The following is a 16783-nucleotide window of genomic DNA, read 5'->3' on the forward strand; positions in this document are numbered from 1 at the left end:
AAAAATAAAATAAGTTGAAAAAAAAATAATCGAAAGGAAAAACCTGCCCCCAAATTATTAGCAATTTTTTTTTTCCATAAATAAGAGAAAGTTCTATCCTTACTGGTCCTAAATCTGAATAACTATGTCTAATTTTTTTAAACCTTAATTACGTTATACCTATCAATATGTACTAGAAGAAAGAGAAGAAAAAAAGTCACTACACTAGTACGAGGACAGCACGCTTACAAGATAGCCATTTTATACATTATTAACAGACAGTGATCAACAAAGAGTCTTCTATGAGGTGATGGGGGTGCAGAGAAAGGAAGGGTCCTACAGTACATCACCAACATGGACAAAAGAGTAATTAAATTCCCTAGTCTAGACACTGAATTTCTGGGAATTTATGGTCTTTTTTCTCTTTTTTTAATAAAACTTCTCTATTTTGTTATTTTATCCCTCGAACAAGTTTTGATATTTTAAAAGCGCCCAGCATTTTAGTCAACTTGGTTGTTTGGAAATAAAAAAAGAAAAAAAAAAAAAAACCAAAACAATAAACCCCTCACCAAACAACCTAACATTTAATCGGAAAAACAGATTTTTTTTTTTTAAATGTTGTTGCTGTTTAATTAGAATTGAAAAAGGCTTTTTTTCTTTCTTTCTGAGTTAGCATTTTGGAGCCTTTTGTTTGAAGATGCTTTTGCCCTACCACGTCTGTGAAAGTCTACATTAGTCTACCTTGTTAGTAAAATTTATAAAAATAGGAGTGCAGCAGCTTTTTATAATAAATGTCGCATTCAGTGTCTCATACTGGCTGTGCCTTAAGTACCAAATTTATAAACGTAACAATTTAAAAAATATTAATAAAACATCAATATCACATTTTAAAAAAGAAAAAAATATATATCCACACTACAATATGTTTTAATGCCATCTACTGAGTTGTACTTCTAGAGTTGCTGTTGCCGACCTATTACCAATATTAAAAAAAAGTTAAATTAAAAAATATCCTTCATCATAAGTATCTTTCCCCAACCGAGGACCATATATTATAACAGCCAAATGTTAAACATGTGCAAACAGGAAACTGTCAGTTTTTCCCACCAGTCACAGTGCAGCGATGTTTATACTTTTTTTATTTTTAAAATTCTGTTTACATCTACAATAAATTAAAAAAAAAATTCTTCCATAGCCTCTCTGGTGATACTTGCAGCACTGAGGTATTAAAAAAAATATATAAACCAAAAAAGGTTGCTCTCCTAATTTGTAAATAGGAAGTGAATGGAGAAAAGGTTTCATTAATGCAGGCTTATCGGCCCCTGGCCCGAGGGCCCCCCTCCCCCGCTCCCCGGGGCTTGGGGGGGCAGTGGGGGGCAGGGAAGCAAAGAGAGGCTAAGTGTCCTAGGGACCTTTGGAGGTGCTGAAATGGTTGGACAATAGAAAATGATCAAATATTTAAAAATTAAGACTGAAAAAGAATGTCCCCCCACCCCCTCCCCACCCAAGCCAAACAGGTGTGCTTTGAAACTTTAAATATGTTAAATATTAAAATTGTAGCTTTGTTTTTAAAAAACGTCTTGGGAAAAGCAGTTTTTCATATTTTAAATAAAAATCTAACTAGACGGTAACATTTGAAGCTGTGCACAGACGAGAGGTTAATATGCTGGTATGACACTAATACAGTTCTTAGGTCTATCACACAGACAGAAGGAGCTAAACAGTGTTCTAACTTTTCCCGGGGGTCGTCCTGGCAACGGGGGTGTCCTTCCTCCTGGGAACTGACTGGGTTATCATGCCTTCCCCTCCTCCTTCCACAGAGCATCGAACTGCCTGGGACCGACTCCCTCACAAAAATATTTTTTGATTCTCTCTTTCTTAATAGTTTCTATGTAGTTAATGGAATTGTATTTACAACGCTTCTTTTTTTTTTTTTAGAATTCACAATTTCAAAAAACCTTATAATATCACCTCTTTCAACAGAAAAAAAGCACTTATAGAAAAGGAGGACACTCAAAACATGGTCGTCCTTACCTTATTGCCGAAAATAGATATACTTAGGTTAACAAAGAGACGTCACAAAAAAGAACCGCTATAGAGTCTGTTAATTAGCCTACTACATCTCACTTCTTATACGACGCAAAGGAGAAAGTTGATGCCCACCTCCCGCTCCACAACTTTGCTTCCGCGGGTGTACGCGCTCCACCGGAAAAGCCATACAGTCTCAGAATTGGTACCAAAATATTGAGAGTAATATTACCATCTCAGCATCCTTTAAAAGTGAGAACAGAATCAAAACAAGCAAAAAGAAAAAAAATCTTTTTAAGAAAAAAATAATACCTTAATATAACAATTATACTATGGTTAGCTTTTAACTAGATATTAAAGCTATATGACTACTGGACTAAGTCAAAATCACTACCAAATGTGATTCAAAGAGATTTAAAAGGAGAAGGGGCGGGGCGGGGGTGGGGGAGAGAAGAGGATGGGAAACCATCAAGAAAAAACAAAACAAAACAAAACCAAAAATCATGGGTTATATACACATTTAAAAGCTGTTGTCTTATATTACAGCAGATTCGTGAGATGATGAGATGTAGTCAACCCTCGATCCGAAGTGAGCCATCTCTGGTTGGGATGGGGAGTGAGGCTGGTGGGGGTCCAGGTCTGATGACATCACCTAAACAAAGGGCCACTCAGAAACTTCGCCCAGTCTTGCCTGGACATCCAGGTATGCTCTGCAGGGTGCGGAAGGTCACGGATGCCCAGAGGAGAACATAAAGTGGGAAGCGGGAGGAGAGAGAAGATGTGTCAGGCAGACGTACTATTTAGTCCAACTTTTTAACTAGTGCTTTCAGGGTAGAACTACAACAGGCTGCTGAACTCATGACTGGAAACGGTGGGGCTAACAGCTTCCTGGGATCACTGCTTGGAAAATCGGGCATCTTCGCCACGCCTGACACTGGGGAGCGGACAGCCCTGCCACTCATTTTTGCTGATTTGCTATTCCGCTGACTTGCTACAGCACTGTTGAATTCTTGGGGGTGGGCAGTGGCAGGAAATGTGGTCAGCAGATGTGGCCATGCTGGGTGTTCGGCTCCACTGGTGAATTGCAAACTGACAAGGGATTTTGTTTTGTTTTTTTAAAATTCTGGTTAAACTTCTGGTCTTCAAAGCCAAATGTTTAAAAAAGCTGCTTTATCAAATACTGTCAATGACTGCCAATAACTGAAAATGCAAATTAAAAAAACCTAAAAAAATTATATCTCATATCAAGGGCTTGAAGTCAGGAAAACATATGCAACAAATAACCAGCTTTGGTTACAGTAAACAAAGAGAGGCCGGCGACTCACACAGACTTGCTGAGTCTCCCTGAATCAAGCCTGGGCGCCTCCTTTGTGAAGGGCACTAAATGTCAGAGAAGGAAACCTCGGTTATGGACAAATTGCGTGTTTCGGTTCGAACATGTGATCCCATTTTGGGGGTGGGGTGCTACTATCAATCTCTCAAATGTGATATCCCTTCTGTGGGAACCAGGTCCTAGAGCTGGATGAGGAGGATGGGGTGGGTGCCTTGCCCTCCCCCGGCTCCTACAGTGGCTGTGGAAGGGAGGGCAGGCTGTGGTGGGAAGCCCTACCCCACCCTCATTTCCAGGGGAGGAAGAGCGCCAGGGCGGCGGGGCAGGGCAGCCTCGGGGTCTGACCTTGCGGGGGACCTGCTGTGCCTGGTACCTGTTCCATCCCCTCCTCATCTGACTCCACAAAGGGCTGGAACCACCTCCAATCCCCAGAGTTCTTGGGGAGTTCAGTCCCCTTTGCTCAAAGGAACCTTACTTCCCCTGGGCTCCCAAACCCAGCTTAATTAGTAGTGAGTAGCTCTCCTTCAAACTGTTAGTGGCCTCTGGCTCTGGCCAGCAATGGCTGGGGTCAGTGCTCGAAGGGAAGTGGAGGTGAGGGGTGGGGAGAATCACACACGGGCTTTATTTGGTTAAGAGAGGCAGTTGCATTAGTTGAGCTGATTCCTTAGCAGCAACAGTAGAGAAATCCAAGAGAGATCTATGGAACTCAACTCAATCTGGTCCTCTCCACTGGGCCCACGCTCGAAAGTCCTGGCTGACTTGGGGCTTAGAGTGACCCCCCTCTGTGAGAGAGCTGTCCCATTAACTGCAAACCAAAGTGGCAAGTCTGTCTCCAGCCTCACTTCTCCTCTGTCCCAGCTCCCGGGGTGGGTGGGGGAGAGCACGCTCTGCCCCAGTGGGAACCCAGGCCCAGCCTCAGCTGTCACCCTCTCCCTTCCAGAGAGACAGACCCACGTTTCAAGCCCCCAGGCTAACGCGCTAACACAGTATGCACTCAGCTTTCACGAGAGAACCCCTCTACCTTCTTGGGGTTCTTCCCAAGAGCAACAGATACTTATTTTCCAATGAGACTGTGGCAAGAGGCTCCCTCACTGACTGTCCCAGCCTCCCCTTCTCCTCCACTCCGCCCCTTCCATATCCCCATCAAAGTGATTTAAAAAAAAATGTTTAATTAACTTGAGCTCAGTTTAAAAGGTTAGGAAACTGGCAGGGATCCAAATCCATGTTACGCAGGTGATGTCGTTAATTTAATTTGCTTTTCGTGCGGTAATCTGGATAATTACTCAGTAGTTACTGGCAAAAATGTTTTCTTTTCACTAAAAGATGGAGTCTGGCTGTATGACTGCATAAATCCCAGGAGCCAAAGCCAGAGAGCGTTGGGGGACCGAAAGTGTCCAGGGACCTGAAAGGCCATCTTGCGGGACCCTGGAGGGGTTGGCCCTGATCCCCTGGCTTGGCTGAAGCCTGGGGTTCTCCTACCTCTGTCCCCCTGGGACAGATCTAGCACGAGATCACCTTCCAGTTTCCTACAATCTTGATCGTAATTTCAAGACAGAGAGAGATGAGGGGGGTGGGGAAGAAGATAAGGGATCAAAAGAATCAAATCAAGAAAAAAAAACAAAATAGGTAGGGATCATGATTACAGCTGGAGAAAGGGATGAGAGAGTAAAAGACTGGATTTTTGGCCCCCACCCCACTGCCAAGGGGTCGGGGAGGAGGAGAGAGAGGCACCAGCGTGATGAGGCCAGGGCCTGTGCATACTTGCATGCCGGGGCGCACACAGGTGCGATGTGCCCGGCAGGGCGGGGACACAGGGCAGAGAAGGTAGTACCTCAGAGTGGGCTGGCAACAGAAGCACCTGCTCAATGGTATCCATTTGTAAAGGCCGTTGCAATCAAAGGTCCCTAAAATTGCACAATTGTTAAGGTCATCAGCACGCTATACACGGGAACAGATTGTCATATTCCGGGAAAGGAAATTATCTCTAGGACTAGACCGTGGTTGCCAGCATGAATATGTAATTCTGAGACACTGCGCCCCAAGGGGCTCCCACACCCTAACCCAAGCCCGTCTGCTTGCCCAGGGGGTAATTGAGAGCCAGGTGCACCAGGGGGGTGGTGGCTGAGGGCAAAGGGAGGCCTCGGCCCAAAATGCTGGGCGCTGCTGCCCCTGACCCTGGAGGGCAAAGATCCCAGTGTCTCTGCCCACAGTCCCGACAGCTCCAGCTGGGGAGAGAGCAAGCCCAGCGCAGACAAAATGTGATGCCACGTGTGGTCATTTCAGAAAAGCGCCACGGCCCACAGGTCAAGAGACCCAGGTTTTCAAGAACAAATCGGGTCTGTGTTTCCAGGCGCTGTGAATGGAAGCGAGTCGTGCTCTGGGTGGTGACAGACGGTCTCCCAAACGGGGCAGCCTGAAACGGAATACTGCTACCGCGGACTCGGTGCTGGAGTTCACCTGCGGGGATCTGACTCATCGGACTCCTGACTTCAGTGATACTGGTTTGGGAATGGAATAGAGCAAGGACCCAGATTGCACCGGCCAGGGGTGATGGCCACGTGCGTGTGTGTGTGTGTGTACATGCGTGTGTAAGACAGTACGTGAAAGAGAGCACACGTGCATGTTAGACTGTAGGTGTGCATTCTTGCGTGTGTGTGTGTGTGTGTGTGTGTGTGCATGCGCATGGCGTCCGGTGCTGGGGAGGGGAGTAGGCAGGGAGCCAGTGCCCCACACTGTCTGTACTTGCTCTGTTCTCTCCAGGTGAACCCCTGAGGCAGGGTTCACCTGGCCGGGACGGGACCTGGAACAGCAGACACTCCCATTTTAGCCCCCAAACCAAACCACCTACAAAATGCTGAGGTTGACTAGAATGGAGGGTGGCCGAATTTCCGTTTCCCAAATGGAAGGAACATGGAGCGAGTGGGCTCAGGCACATTCATGCTCACACACACCAGGAGGGGGAAGAACAATACAATCTGAAAACAGCATGCAAATCTGTTAAGCAAATTTCCATTGCCTGGATTAGTCAGATTATAGAACCACAGAGCATTACAAATATCAAATGCATCTGGCCTCCGCGGGGCTGCGGCTAAAGAACGCAAATGGGAACTTACTTGGAACCTGGAAACTGTAAGAAACATTAGCAGAGGAAACCGCCCGGGAGGAAGCGAGAACCCCACACTGGGTCCCGGGGCCAAGTGCTACCTCTGGACCTCAGGCCCGGGGACTCGACTGACCAAGGCTGCTATTCTGAGGTGGAGATGGGAGGGTCCCCCAGCCCCTCAAGTCCCAGCCTACATGGCTGCCTCCCAAAGGCAGGGGTCAAGCAGGGGGGCCCATCCTGAGGGCCTGTTATGTGCTAGCAGGTGACGTACCCTATTTCCATTAATTCTCACACCATCTTTTGAGGGAGGCATACTTAATTGTCGTTTTGCAGCCGGGGCAGTGAAGTTCTGACGGATTACATAAGGGGCTCAAGGTTGCACGCGCTAAAGGTGATGGAGTGGGGATCTGAACTTGACCTGCTCAGGCTCCTTCCACTCCATCATCACACGGCCGCACGCAGGTTGCTCAGGAAAAATCCAAACAGCGGAGCTTCAGCCCCAGGTGGCTAGCAGAAGGGGATGGGAGTGGCGTGGGACCCACTGTCCTCTCCTCAGCCCCCAACCCTGGGCTCTTCTGGCACACTCTCCCATGGGAGACAGGCGGGAAAGGAGATGGCGGGAGGGGAGGGGTGGGAGGTACTTACAGCTATGCCGTGGCCGAAGCCTGAGCCCGGTTGTGGGCTGGCTGCACTTATGTAATTCCCCACTCCGGAGTCCTGGCTGGCAGGGCCATACAGATCGGCGACAGGTCCTGGGCTGTTGGCCCCCGGGAAGCCTCCGGGCCGCGCGGGGTTGGAGCCTGCCGGGGAAGCGGGCGCGCCAAAATTCGGTTGAGCACTGTAGCTATTCAGGACTGGTGTGCAGAGAATAGAGCTGGGTATGAGGCCAGAAGCCAGGCATGCACCGGTCATTACAAGCCAAACACTCGAGAAAAACAGCTGAGGCCCAACTTCTAACACTCAACCAAGGCCATGCGAAAACATCAGCAGGGACTCAAGAATACTCAGCCCAGGCTACTACTAAGAAGCTCGGAGCTCCGAAAATAGAGAGAATAAAAAAACAATCATTCAACACACTACAGCAACCAACCAGAGGTGCTTCACTGCCCACCAAATTATCACAAGAGAAATAGAGATATATATGGAAGAGAGAGAGGAAGAGAGAGAGAGAGATTGGTTTTCACATCTGAATTGGTGCTCATGCAGTCTTGTCTAGATCTGGGCACGTTGAGACAGCATTCACATCCCATGCAAACTACAAAGGAACTAGTTTTAGACTACACATTGTGTTAATATTGATATTAAAACGTGACAGGAAACAAAGCAATTTGTGTCCAGGAGAAAAAAAAAAATCCTTTGGGGAAGGGATTTAAAATTTTTTTTTTTTTGTTTCGCTTTTTCTTGTTTTTGGATCCATTAAATGACAAATTTGTTTAAAAAAAACGAAAAAACAAAAAAAGATCTCCATTCTCCAGCTGCCCCCCCCCAAACCACTTCCCGCCTCCCCACTGGCTACGTCCTCCCCCCACCCCCATTTAGATCCCTGTATGAAAGTCGTCACTACTGAACGTGGTCGGAGGATGGGATATGTCATGGAAAATTTGGGCATCTTAACGTAACTGTAATGATGGTGGGGAGAGGTCCCCTTCTGGGGTGGAGAGCAGGGGATGGAGGGAGGGGGTGGGGTGGGGATGGCGAAATCTGGAGGCTGGGGCCGAAGCTGGGTGAATGCCAATGGTTCTACAGGACACCCACGCACTCACCTCCTGCGGTAGAAGGAAAGGGGGGGTTTAAACTTTTTTTTCCTTTTGTTTAAAAAAAAAAAAAAAAAGACAAAGAAGTGTGAATGCAGAGCATACCGACTGAACCCATTTACAGCTACAGCATATCTGACCGAAATGCCTGCTTTCTGTTAGTCAGCCTCCTATGAACTCCAGGCTGAGATAAAGAGCTCGGAATGCACCTGTGCTCTAGAGAGGCGCCTTCACAGCCACAGATCCTGAGAGTGGTGGTGAGGAGAGGCATCGGGAGAAGACATTGCTTGGGTGTAGCGCCGCCCACCCCCACCAAATTCCATCATTCCTTCTTCAGTGAGGGAGGGCCACGGCGGCAACCAGGTTAATTTGGTCTCATCTTTCATTTCCCCTTAGGCGCTTAAACTTTTTTTTTTCCAAAACAGGTTTTTGTTTTGTTTTTTTTTTTTTTTAAATTGCCGACATAGGTTCTCATTGATTTTGAAAGCTGAAGGTGAGTCTGGGGCCAGCCCCTTTGGGACTACAGCTAACCCACGCAGAAGAACGAGACAATCTGGACACTATGTATTTCCATGACTTTGGCTCCAAGAGGCTGCTTCTCACTACAGTCTTCTCCCTCTGCTTCCCATGGCATTTCCCTCTCTGACCTGTGACCAGCTGCTTTCAACATTGGCAGCCCCGCTCTTGGCCACGGCCTGGCTCCGGGGGCCTGTGCTTGCAGCCCCCCACCTCTGGCAGGCCTCGAAGAACCAGATGCGCATTGATTTTTACCGGCGTGCGCCCGGGGTGGGAAGAGACTGACCACGCGCCCAAGCCAGGCTGGCAGGAGACGGAGACAGAAAGGAGATCAAACCAAGTGGCATCTGGCCCTTGACTGAGCAGAGAAAAGGGAAACTGATAGCTCCAGGTGCCCTTGGGGCAGGAGGCTCGAAGGTGAGGTCCCTTGGAAGCTGGAGCTGAGAAATGAGTCAACTGGCAATGGAAAAAACAGCTTCAAGAGAAAAAAACAAAACAAAACAAAACAAAAACGAAAAAAAACGACAGAGGCTTAGAGCAAGTGAAAGGCTGATCTGCGAATGCACGTGCAGACAAAGGGGGCAGGAATTTTGAATACAGAAGATTAAACTTGCAGATAACATTTGGCCTTTCTCACTCATGGAGGCAAATACCAAGCTGAGATATTCAAAGGCAGAATTATCTTGGTCTAAGGTGTTTTTTTTTTTTTTTTGCTTTGGGCTAGGGAAAATGGAGCGAGCTCAGACAATGGACTCCGGGTCTACCCAGGCAGCTGACCCCCCACTATGCACAGTAACTAGCCAATTCTATTTCAGGGTAAAGAGAAGCTAGAGAAGGGACCCCACAGTGGAAGATGGAAAGATTTTTTTGGCTTCTTGTTCCTCTGGCCAGATGAAGATGCAAGAAGATGGTAGACGGGCCCACCTACCTCGGGGCTGGGGAGAAGGGGGTTTTGATCTTGGCTCCTTTCAGCAGGGAAAGCCAACCAGAGACCGATCCAGCCAGAAGCAGCAGCCTGGGAGACAGGATGTAGCGGGCCCATAGAAGGATGCTGGCCAGAAACAGTCCCCTCTGTGTGCTTAGGAGCTAAGAGGGCCAGTGGGATCTGTCCATCCCAGCTACCTCTCCCAGTCCTTATGCGCCCAGGAGGTCTGAAGGGATTTCACAGTAAGCAGCCCCTCTTAGCCTACAACACCCCTCCCTGCTCAGTCACCTGTCAGCAAATGACCCTGAGAAGAAGGCACCCAATGAGAATATAGCTTGGAAACCCCAAGTCCCATATTGCTACACACTCTCTCCTCATAGGGCCTGATCCCTGCTCAAAGTCACCTTGTGGCTCTCCCCCTGCCAGGGGTGCAAGATCGGGCCTCGGGTCCCCGCCAGAGGGCGCAGCTGGCAGGTAGCAAGCAGCTGGCTCCATGCGTGCGGTGGGGGCGGGGGGGGGGGGGGGAATGTCAGGCCTCAGTACTCTGCAGCCGACAACTCCCTCCTCATCTCTCTGTAGGGAGAAGACCCAGGCTCCAGAAAGCAGGTTCAAGTCCCTAGACAGCCCATCCAGACACCCATGCACAGCAAGCAAACAGCCCTGATTGCTTAGCAAAGAGGGGGGAGTGCCACTTGGCATGCAAACTTGTCAGCAGCTGTTCCTTCTGTCTGGTGGGGGGAGGGCATTAGGGACAAGGTTGTCCTCTTCTTTTGGGAAGTTCGTACTGAACACCGGCTGGCTACACCGGAAGGGGAGTCATTTGAGGACCCTTTCCCTCTGAGGGGCGTGACCGGAGCGAGACGCAGGCAGGCCGAGAAAGCAGCCCCGGAGTTGCAATGCTTGGGGAAGGATCTTGGTGGAGGGTTCCTTTCCCCAGGCACTGAGCCTCCTTTGGAAGGGCTGGAAACAGTCCCCCAGACCAGGATGGGGCAGGAAGAGGGGATGGGACAGCACCCTCAGCGGGCAAGAGTACCTTGGGTACTGCTCAGCTGGGTGTGTGTGTGTGTGTGTGTGTGTGCGCGCGCGTGCACGCGGAGAGGGAGAGGGTCTCGGTATGTGTTGCTGAATAAACAGTGCTGAGATTTACGAATCGGGACACCCCGACTCCCATCCCAGGACAGGACACCGTCTTGCGAACACCCTGGCATTTCTTCGCAGAAGCTGTGAGCACTAAGTGGGCAATTTGTGGGCTCGCTCTGGGGAGCAGGGCCACATGCCTGCCAGCCACTCTGGGCAGCACCCCCACCAGTGGTTTAATTCTGGGCAAGTTCCTCCTCCCTCGCCCCCAGCTGCCAGTCCCCAGTGTCCCCTGCACTTTCTGGGTCCAGGCAGCTGGTATGCTCAGGGAGGCAGCTGTGGTGCAGAGAAAGGGAGCACTGGACTTGGAGTCAGAAGACCTGAGTGGGACCCCATGCCTGACCTTCCAGCTGTGGGCCTCGGGCTAAGCGCCTTGGCTGCCGGGGTCCTCATCTGTACCACGTGAGCGTGGTCTGCCTTTGCCTGCCTCTCGGTGGGCTCCGTGAGGATGGGAGAGAGAAAGCAGTTTGTAACTTATTTTAACTTTTAAAATAGTTCTGTAGGCAGAGCCCAGTAAGACAGGTGCCATAGGCAGATTTAGGAAAATGTGATATAGGAAAACACAATTCATACAAATCAGGAAGTGGTTTACAAAAGGACCCAATTCACTGGCCCAGTGCACTGAGTCATGCTGTACCCGGATGAAGGACTCTGAGGCACGGGGGACAGGAAAGCAAGGGCGCAAGGGCGGGGAATCTCACTGAGGCCAGCAAGAGGAAATGCATTTGACTTAGAGTGGGAGGCATTCTGAGTTGGATTAAAGGAGGAATTTCTGCCTAGCAAGGGGATGAAAGACCTTGATGGCTGAGCCAGGAAACCCCAGGGAATCTTACCCCAGAGACCCTAACAAAGGCCCATACCTACAGGAGTTCGATCCAAAGCTCATGGCTACCTCAGGGTGTTAAAGCAAACCCAGGGAGGAGTCTGCCTTCCCACTGGCACACGGTCTGCCTGTGGCTCTGCCCAACTGTGGCCAGAAGGTGCTGGTCTAAGCGCGGAATTGGTCCCTGGGGGTGAGGAAGAACAGCCTTGAAAGTACAAAAGTGCCGATGTCCGCAGGGTCCCTGGACCTGACCCAGAAAGCTAGAGCCCAAGATTTTGTGTGTGTGTGTGGGGGGGGGGGGGGTGGGGTGGGGTAGACACCTCTGGGAGTGTCTTGCTCCAAGACCTGAAAACTCGATGATTACTGATTCAGAGGAAGGAACTGTTTACAAAATCCTTTCTAGTTGAGCTCAGCCCACGTATCCGGGACAAGCCGGGGCTCCGCCAAGTCCCAGCTATTAGACCGTGGTCTTGGTTTGGTGGGTCTCACATTTCACCAAAGGGCAGGGCCAGCCTTCAAGACAACTGCACTCATCTACCTTGTGAATGATACGCCGCTGCCAGGTTTCATCTGGGACGGGAAAACCTGACGGCCCCTAGCACATGTCCAGGGTGTGGGCTGCTGAAGACATGGCACCGGGAATGGAGGGCCCGTCCTCGCCCAGTCCAGCTGACGGTACTGTGCTGCCGAAACAGAGCTCATGACACAGGGCACTTTAGGGCCAACGAGAAGGGAGTCTGGGCTGTCTGTTGTCAGGGCTCCCATTCCCAACCCCCAGCTCCCAGCAGATAGGAGGGCCGGGAACAGAAGCCCCTATGATATTCTTTGAAGGCAGGCCTGTGTTCCTTCATCACACTGGATTTTACGTTTTTTTTTGTTTGTTTGTTTTAAAGAATGTAAAGAAACTGAAAAGGGAATGAGTAGAGGGGCTATGTTGACAGGCTGATGCCAGAGGAAAAAAAGAGGTCAAGGTCATCACCCCTCCAACTCTTCCCTCTACCTCCACCTTGTCCCTATCATGCTTCTATCTGCCTTCATTAAAAACTCCACAGCAGGGGCAACCGTGGTGGCTCGGTGGGTTAAATGTCTGACTCTTGATTTCAGCTCAGATCATGATCTCAGGGTTGTGAGAGCCAGTCCTGTGTCCAGCTCCGTGCTCAGTGGGGAGTCTGCTTCTCTCCCTCTGCCCCCACACCCCGACTCATGCATGCTCTCACTCTAAAAACAAATAAATCTAAAAAAAAAAAAAAAAAAAAAAAGACTCTCCGACAACACTGGGTGCCCAGTGATGCTGGGTCCGTAATGCCAACTGGCTATCAACAGTGGAGACTTTCACGGGTCCCTCTTCACAGCCAGCCACTTGCTCCTTGCTCATGGGCTCTGAAGAATGGCAGCTGAGCAGCCAAGGCCTTCCTGGGAACAGAGTTGAGGACCCCGCTCTGATTCTCTGTGCCCTCTGAAAGTAGGGCCCACTATAAATCAATGCAGATGGTCAAATGCGAAAGGTCAGCATGGAAAGATAACCCTGTTCCTGCTCACGGAAGGAGAAATCCTCAGCTGTGAATTATTACAGCATGTCTCCAGCGGAGCAAGGAGGAATTACATGCCTGCAGTCTGCCTGGCCACTAGGTTCCAGGGATCCTGGCTCTACCCTTCCTTCTAGAGCTTAGCGTGAAGGTGGGAGACCTAGAGAGGACCAGCAATTACATCCAACCTGGGAAAACGGTATGACACAGTAAATTAGAGTCAAATCAGCTCAGGGACCCAGATGCAGGGACAATCAATTTAATATTATATATATATATAGATAGATATATATACATAGATATCTATGTATATATATAGATAGATATATATATATAGATATCTATGTATATATATCTGCTGAAATTCAGGCTATTTCAGAAGAGGGAAGGAACACTTCAAACCTAGGAGAGGATTAAGAGAGTAATGCAATGACATTTCCTTTTCCCTGTCTCCATACACAAACCAAATGAATTACAGAGGTACGAACTCAGCCCGACAGCAACAAGTCTGGACAAATCCAGGGATGCCGGGCTCATCTTAAATACTGCACAGGACATGTGGACAGTGTCTGCTCGTGCACGGGGCTGACGGGAAAGTCAGTGTCGCAAACGCTCCGGATGTCATTTACAGCGGTGCTACGGTCTTGTAAGATTGCAGTTTCTGCTTATTCTCTCAAAACCTAACCCGCTTCGCACCACTGTGCGGCTGGTGCTGACGTCTGCAGGTTACTGAGGGCCTATCTTAAGTAGGGAACGCACGGGCTGCAGAACCAAGGACTTGGGACTAACGATTACGTGGAATGATGGTCGAAGCTTCTGGTCAAATCACGCCCCTTTGCAGAGCCAACTTCACTACTGGCTGCTCAGCAGCCCTCCCATCACGTGTTAGAGGGGAACTTGGGAGATTTGTGCTACCACACAGATCAGTGTGAGGCAAAAGCCCCAAACACCCAGAATGAACGTGCCTGAGGAAAGCTTTGTGGCTAGGATGATATTATGTGGAGATACCATCTCAACGGAAAATAAATAGCTTGTTCTCTATCTTGATGCTCTTTTGTTATCAGCCCTGATTTGGGTCTGTGGATGTGTCTCCTCCTCACAGAGGACCAGGCTGGGGTTGGTGGGGAAGGGGGGCAATGAGGAGTGGGGTGAGTGGTTAGCTGCCACCAGCTTATGGGGTAAATTCTGGAGATGGATTAGCCCTGAGTGGGCCTCTGGCAGGTGGCCAAAGAAACCGGGCTTTGTTGTGAGGGGAAAGAAGGAACTTTCTGGAGTCACTGTCAGGTTCCCATTTCTCCCAGACCCCACGGGTACTGAGGGACAGCCCTCGTTTGCATGTGTCTGAGGGAGGGGGGGGGCCCGGGAAAGGAAGGGCCATGATGTGGGTCACTGGGGCTTGTCTGGCACAGGCTGAGCCAAATGGAACGGTCTATGGGGCTCTAACAGCTTCACCAGCTCAAGGGACCTCAGCAGGCTGCCCGGCTCAGGCAGCATCTCCTAGTTTAACCCCAAGAACGCCCCTTGCTTCGTTTTGATCTGGAGACTGCCTGTGTCCCTGAGGCCCATCCAGCTCTATCCTGTCAAAAAAGAAACAGGTCTGGCTTTTCCCCCTGGGAATCCAGCCACCCCCTGTGCTGCTGGGCTGTGTGCGCTTACTCGCTCTTTCCCAGCCTGCCTGCCCTCAGCCACAGGCCTGGGTTCCGAGCCTGCATCTTGTGAGTGACCGCCCCCCCCAACTGCAGCCTCGCTGTGCGCTCCCCGCACTACGTCCTGTCAAAAGAAAGCATCATGAAGTCCAAGGCCAACACTGCGTACCTGTAGTGTTCGCAGTCAAGAGGAAAAAGCGCTGAAAGAATCTGGTAATCCCCTGTCCCAGTCGGGGAAGGTGGAGCGGGGGAAGCCTCCTACTACTGTGGGCAGAATAGGGTCTGGAGGTGAGAGGCATGAAGTTCTAGAAGCTGTGGCTTCTAAAGGTGCCAGGCCAGCAAGGGAACTAATATGGACTGAGCACCTACTGTGTGGGTGTTCAACGCCATCTTTTTTCACGATCCTGACAACCTGGGCAATGGGTCCTATCACCATGGGTTACAGATGAGGAAACTGAGGGCTATAGCAGGGAGGGAACAGGTCTCAGGAGTGTCGCTGACCAGACTGAACCCAGCTCTCGCTTGGACATCAAGGCAACTCCCAGCTGCTCTCCAAACAGAATCCCGCTGCTCGGCTGTCCTTCCCTGCATCATAGTCTGACAGGACACCTTAGGTTTATCTCGATCTTTCTTTGCCTCAGGTCACAAGGACAAGACACCAAACCTCCCCTGCTGGAGTGCCAGCTCCCGAAGACATGGGCTCTGTTGCCCTTTCCACCCTGGAAGCTCCCTGGTGGTGGCGTCTCCACCATCAGGCTGGGGCTCCTGGGGTTGGGCCACGCCGGCCACAGGAGATAGGGGACAGCGTCTCTCCCGAGGGACTAGACCGCCCTCCTCTGAGCCACATCCCAGAACAAGCCTGGGTGGAACAAAGCAGGCAGGCAGGATGGCTGCAGTCAGGGTGGGGAGGAGAGGGCGCTGCCAGACAGAAAGGAAGCCCTCCCATACGTGCGCCCACAGAGGGACTCCTCTAGAATGTGTGCCCAGAGGCCTGGTCTCAGGCCTGAAAGAACACTGCGTTCTGTTGGGGGCCGTCCTGCGGGGAGCTGGACTGCCCTAGGACCATCAGTATTTACTGCCCCATCCCGCTGCATGGAAACTCACTGCTCTGGGCTTCACAACCAGGGGGGATGGGTTGGGGGGAGCCCAAGGGGCAGCCCCTCAAGGACCTGGACGAAAGGCTTTCCACTCAAGCAGCCTGTCTTTAATGATTATAAAGGCACAGGAGTTTAATCCATTTTTGATGTAAGCACTAATAGCTCTGTGTCCTTGAAGTTCAAAGCGGGCGCATACATGTCACTAATTAGCCAAGCACAGAGCCATTCAGCTCCCTCTCATGTTTCTAATTAGGTCTTTAATAACAAACAAACTCCGACCTTACCAAGAGGCCCCCATTCATCAGACAGTCAAGGAGGGCGACTGCTTCCATGTTTACGGCTGCTTCGGGCCGTTGGTTCTACATGAACATGCTCTTAATCTCAGCCGGGACAGGCCTGTCCTTGAATCCATCTGTGAGGACAAAGACCCCTTCAGCCTGCCCTGGAGGGATGGACTTCCTGGCCCTGCTGGGAGGACCCGCTGCGGGCAGGACAGCCGGCTGCGGGCTGAGAACCCAGGCCAGCTCTCCTGGTCACCAGAGGAGGTGGGGGTGAGCTAGCCGGCTGGGCTCTATGTACACACTGCGAGGTAGGGATGCCGGTGACAAAGTCACAGAGCTGGTGCAAGGTTCCACATCTGGCAGGAAACTGATGGTAACCACGGTTACACGATGGACTTGACCAAGGGAGCTGTCACTACTACTGGGGCCTGGAGCTCACCCAGGTGGTAGATTCTGATCTGATGGGTCTGTAGTGCGGCCTGGATACCAGGAATTTAAAAAACTCTCCAAGGAGCGAGTTGTTGGCGACTCCAACAAGCAGCAAAGCACCCGAACCACCGTGTTGGCCCCGGTCTCTCAGATCTGCTCACCGGCAATAACTATCAACAAGTCCGCCTTTATTAATAAATACCACCCAG

The 16783-nt window shown here is 50.3% G+C and overlaps 1 protein-coding gene across 9 annotated transcripts in view; it reads right to left on the minus strand.

The window, feature by feature from the left end:
• Positions 1-1899: 1899 nt before the first annotated feature.
• Positions 1900-16783, minus strand: part of MSI2 (musashi RNA binding protein 2) — a 385267-nt gene continuing 370383 nt past the window's right edge. For 2 of the 9 annotated variants that reach the window (XM_032871986.1, XM_032871988.1), the window contains exons 12-14: positions 7086-7294; positions 5169-5241; positions 1900-2717 (exon numbers count right to left, since the gene is read on the minus strand). In XM_032871986.1, the coding sequence (XP_032727877.1) occupies positions 5200-5241; positions 7086-7294 (251 nt within the window). In that variant the 3' untranslated portion in view covers positions 1900-2717; positions 5169-5199. Of the gene's footprint in view, positions 2718-5168; positions 5242-7085; positions 7295-16783 lie in introns of those variants that run through there. The other 7 variants (XM_032871990.1, XM_032871991.1, XM_032871987.1 and 4 more) reach the window with 4 other exon arrangements.

This window comes from Lontra canadensis, unplaced genomic scaffold (assembly GCF_010015895.1).
Source record: "Lontra canadensis isolate GAN:19392208 unplaced genomic scaffold, GSC_riverotter_1.0 scaffold43, whole genome shotgun sequence".
NCBI lineage: Eukaryota > Metazoa > Chordata > Mammalia > Carnivora > Mustelidae > Lontra > Lontra canadensis.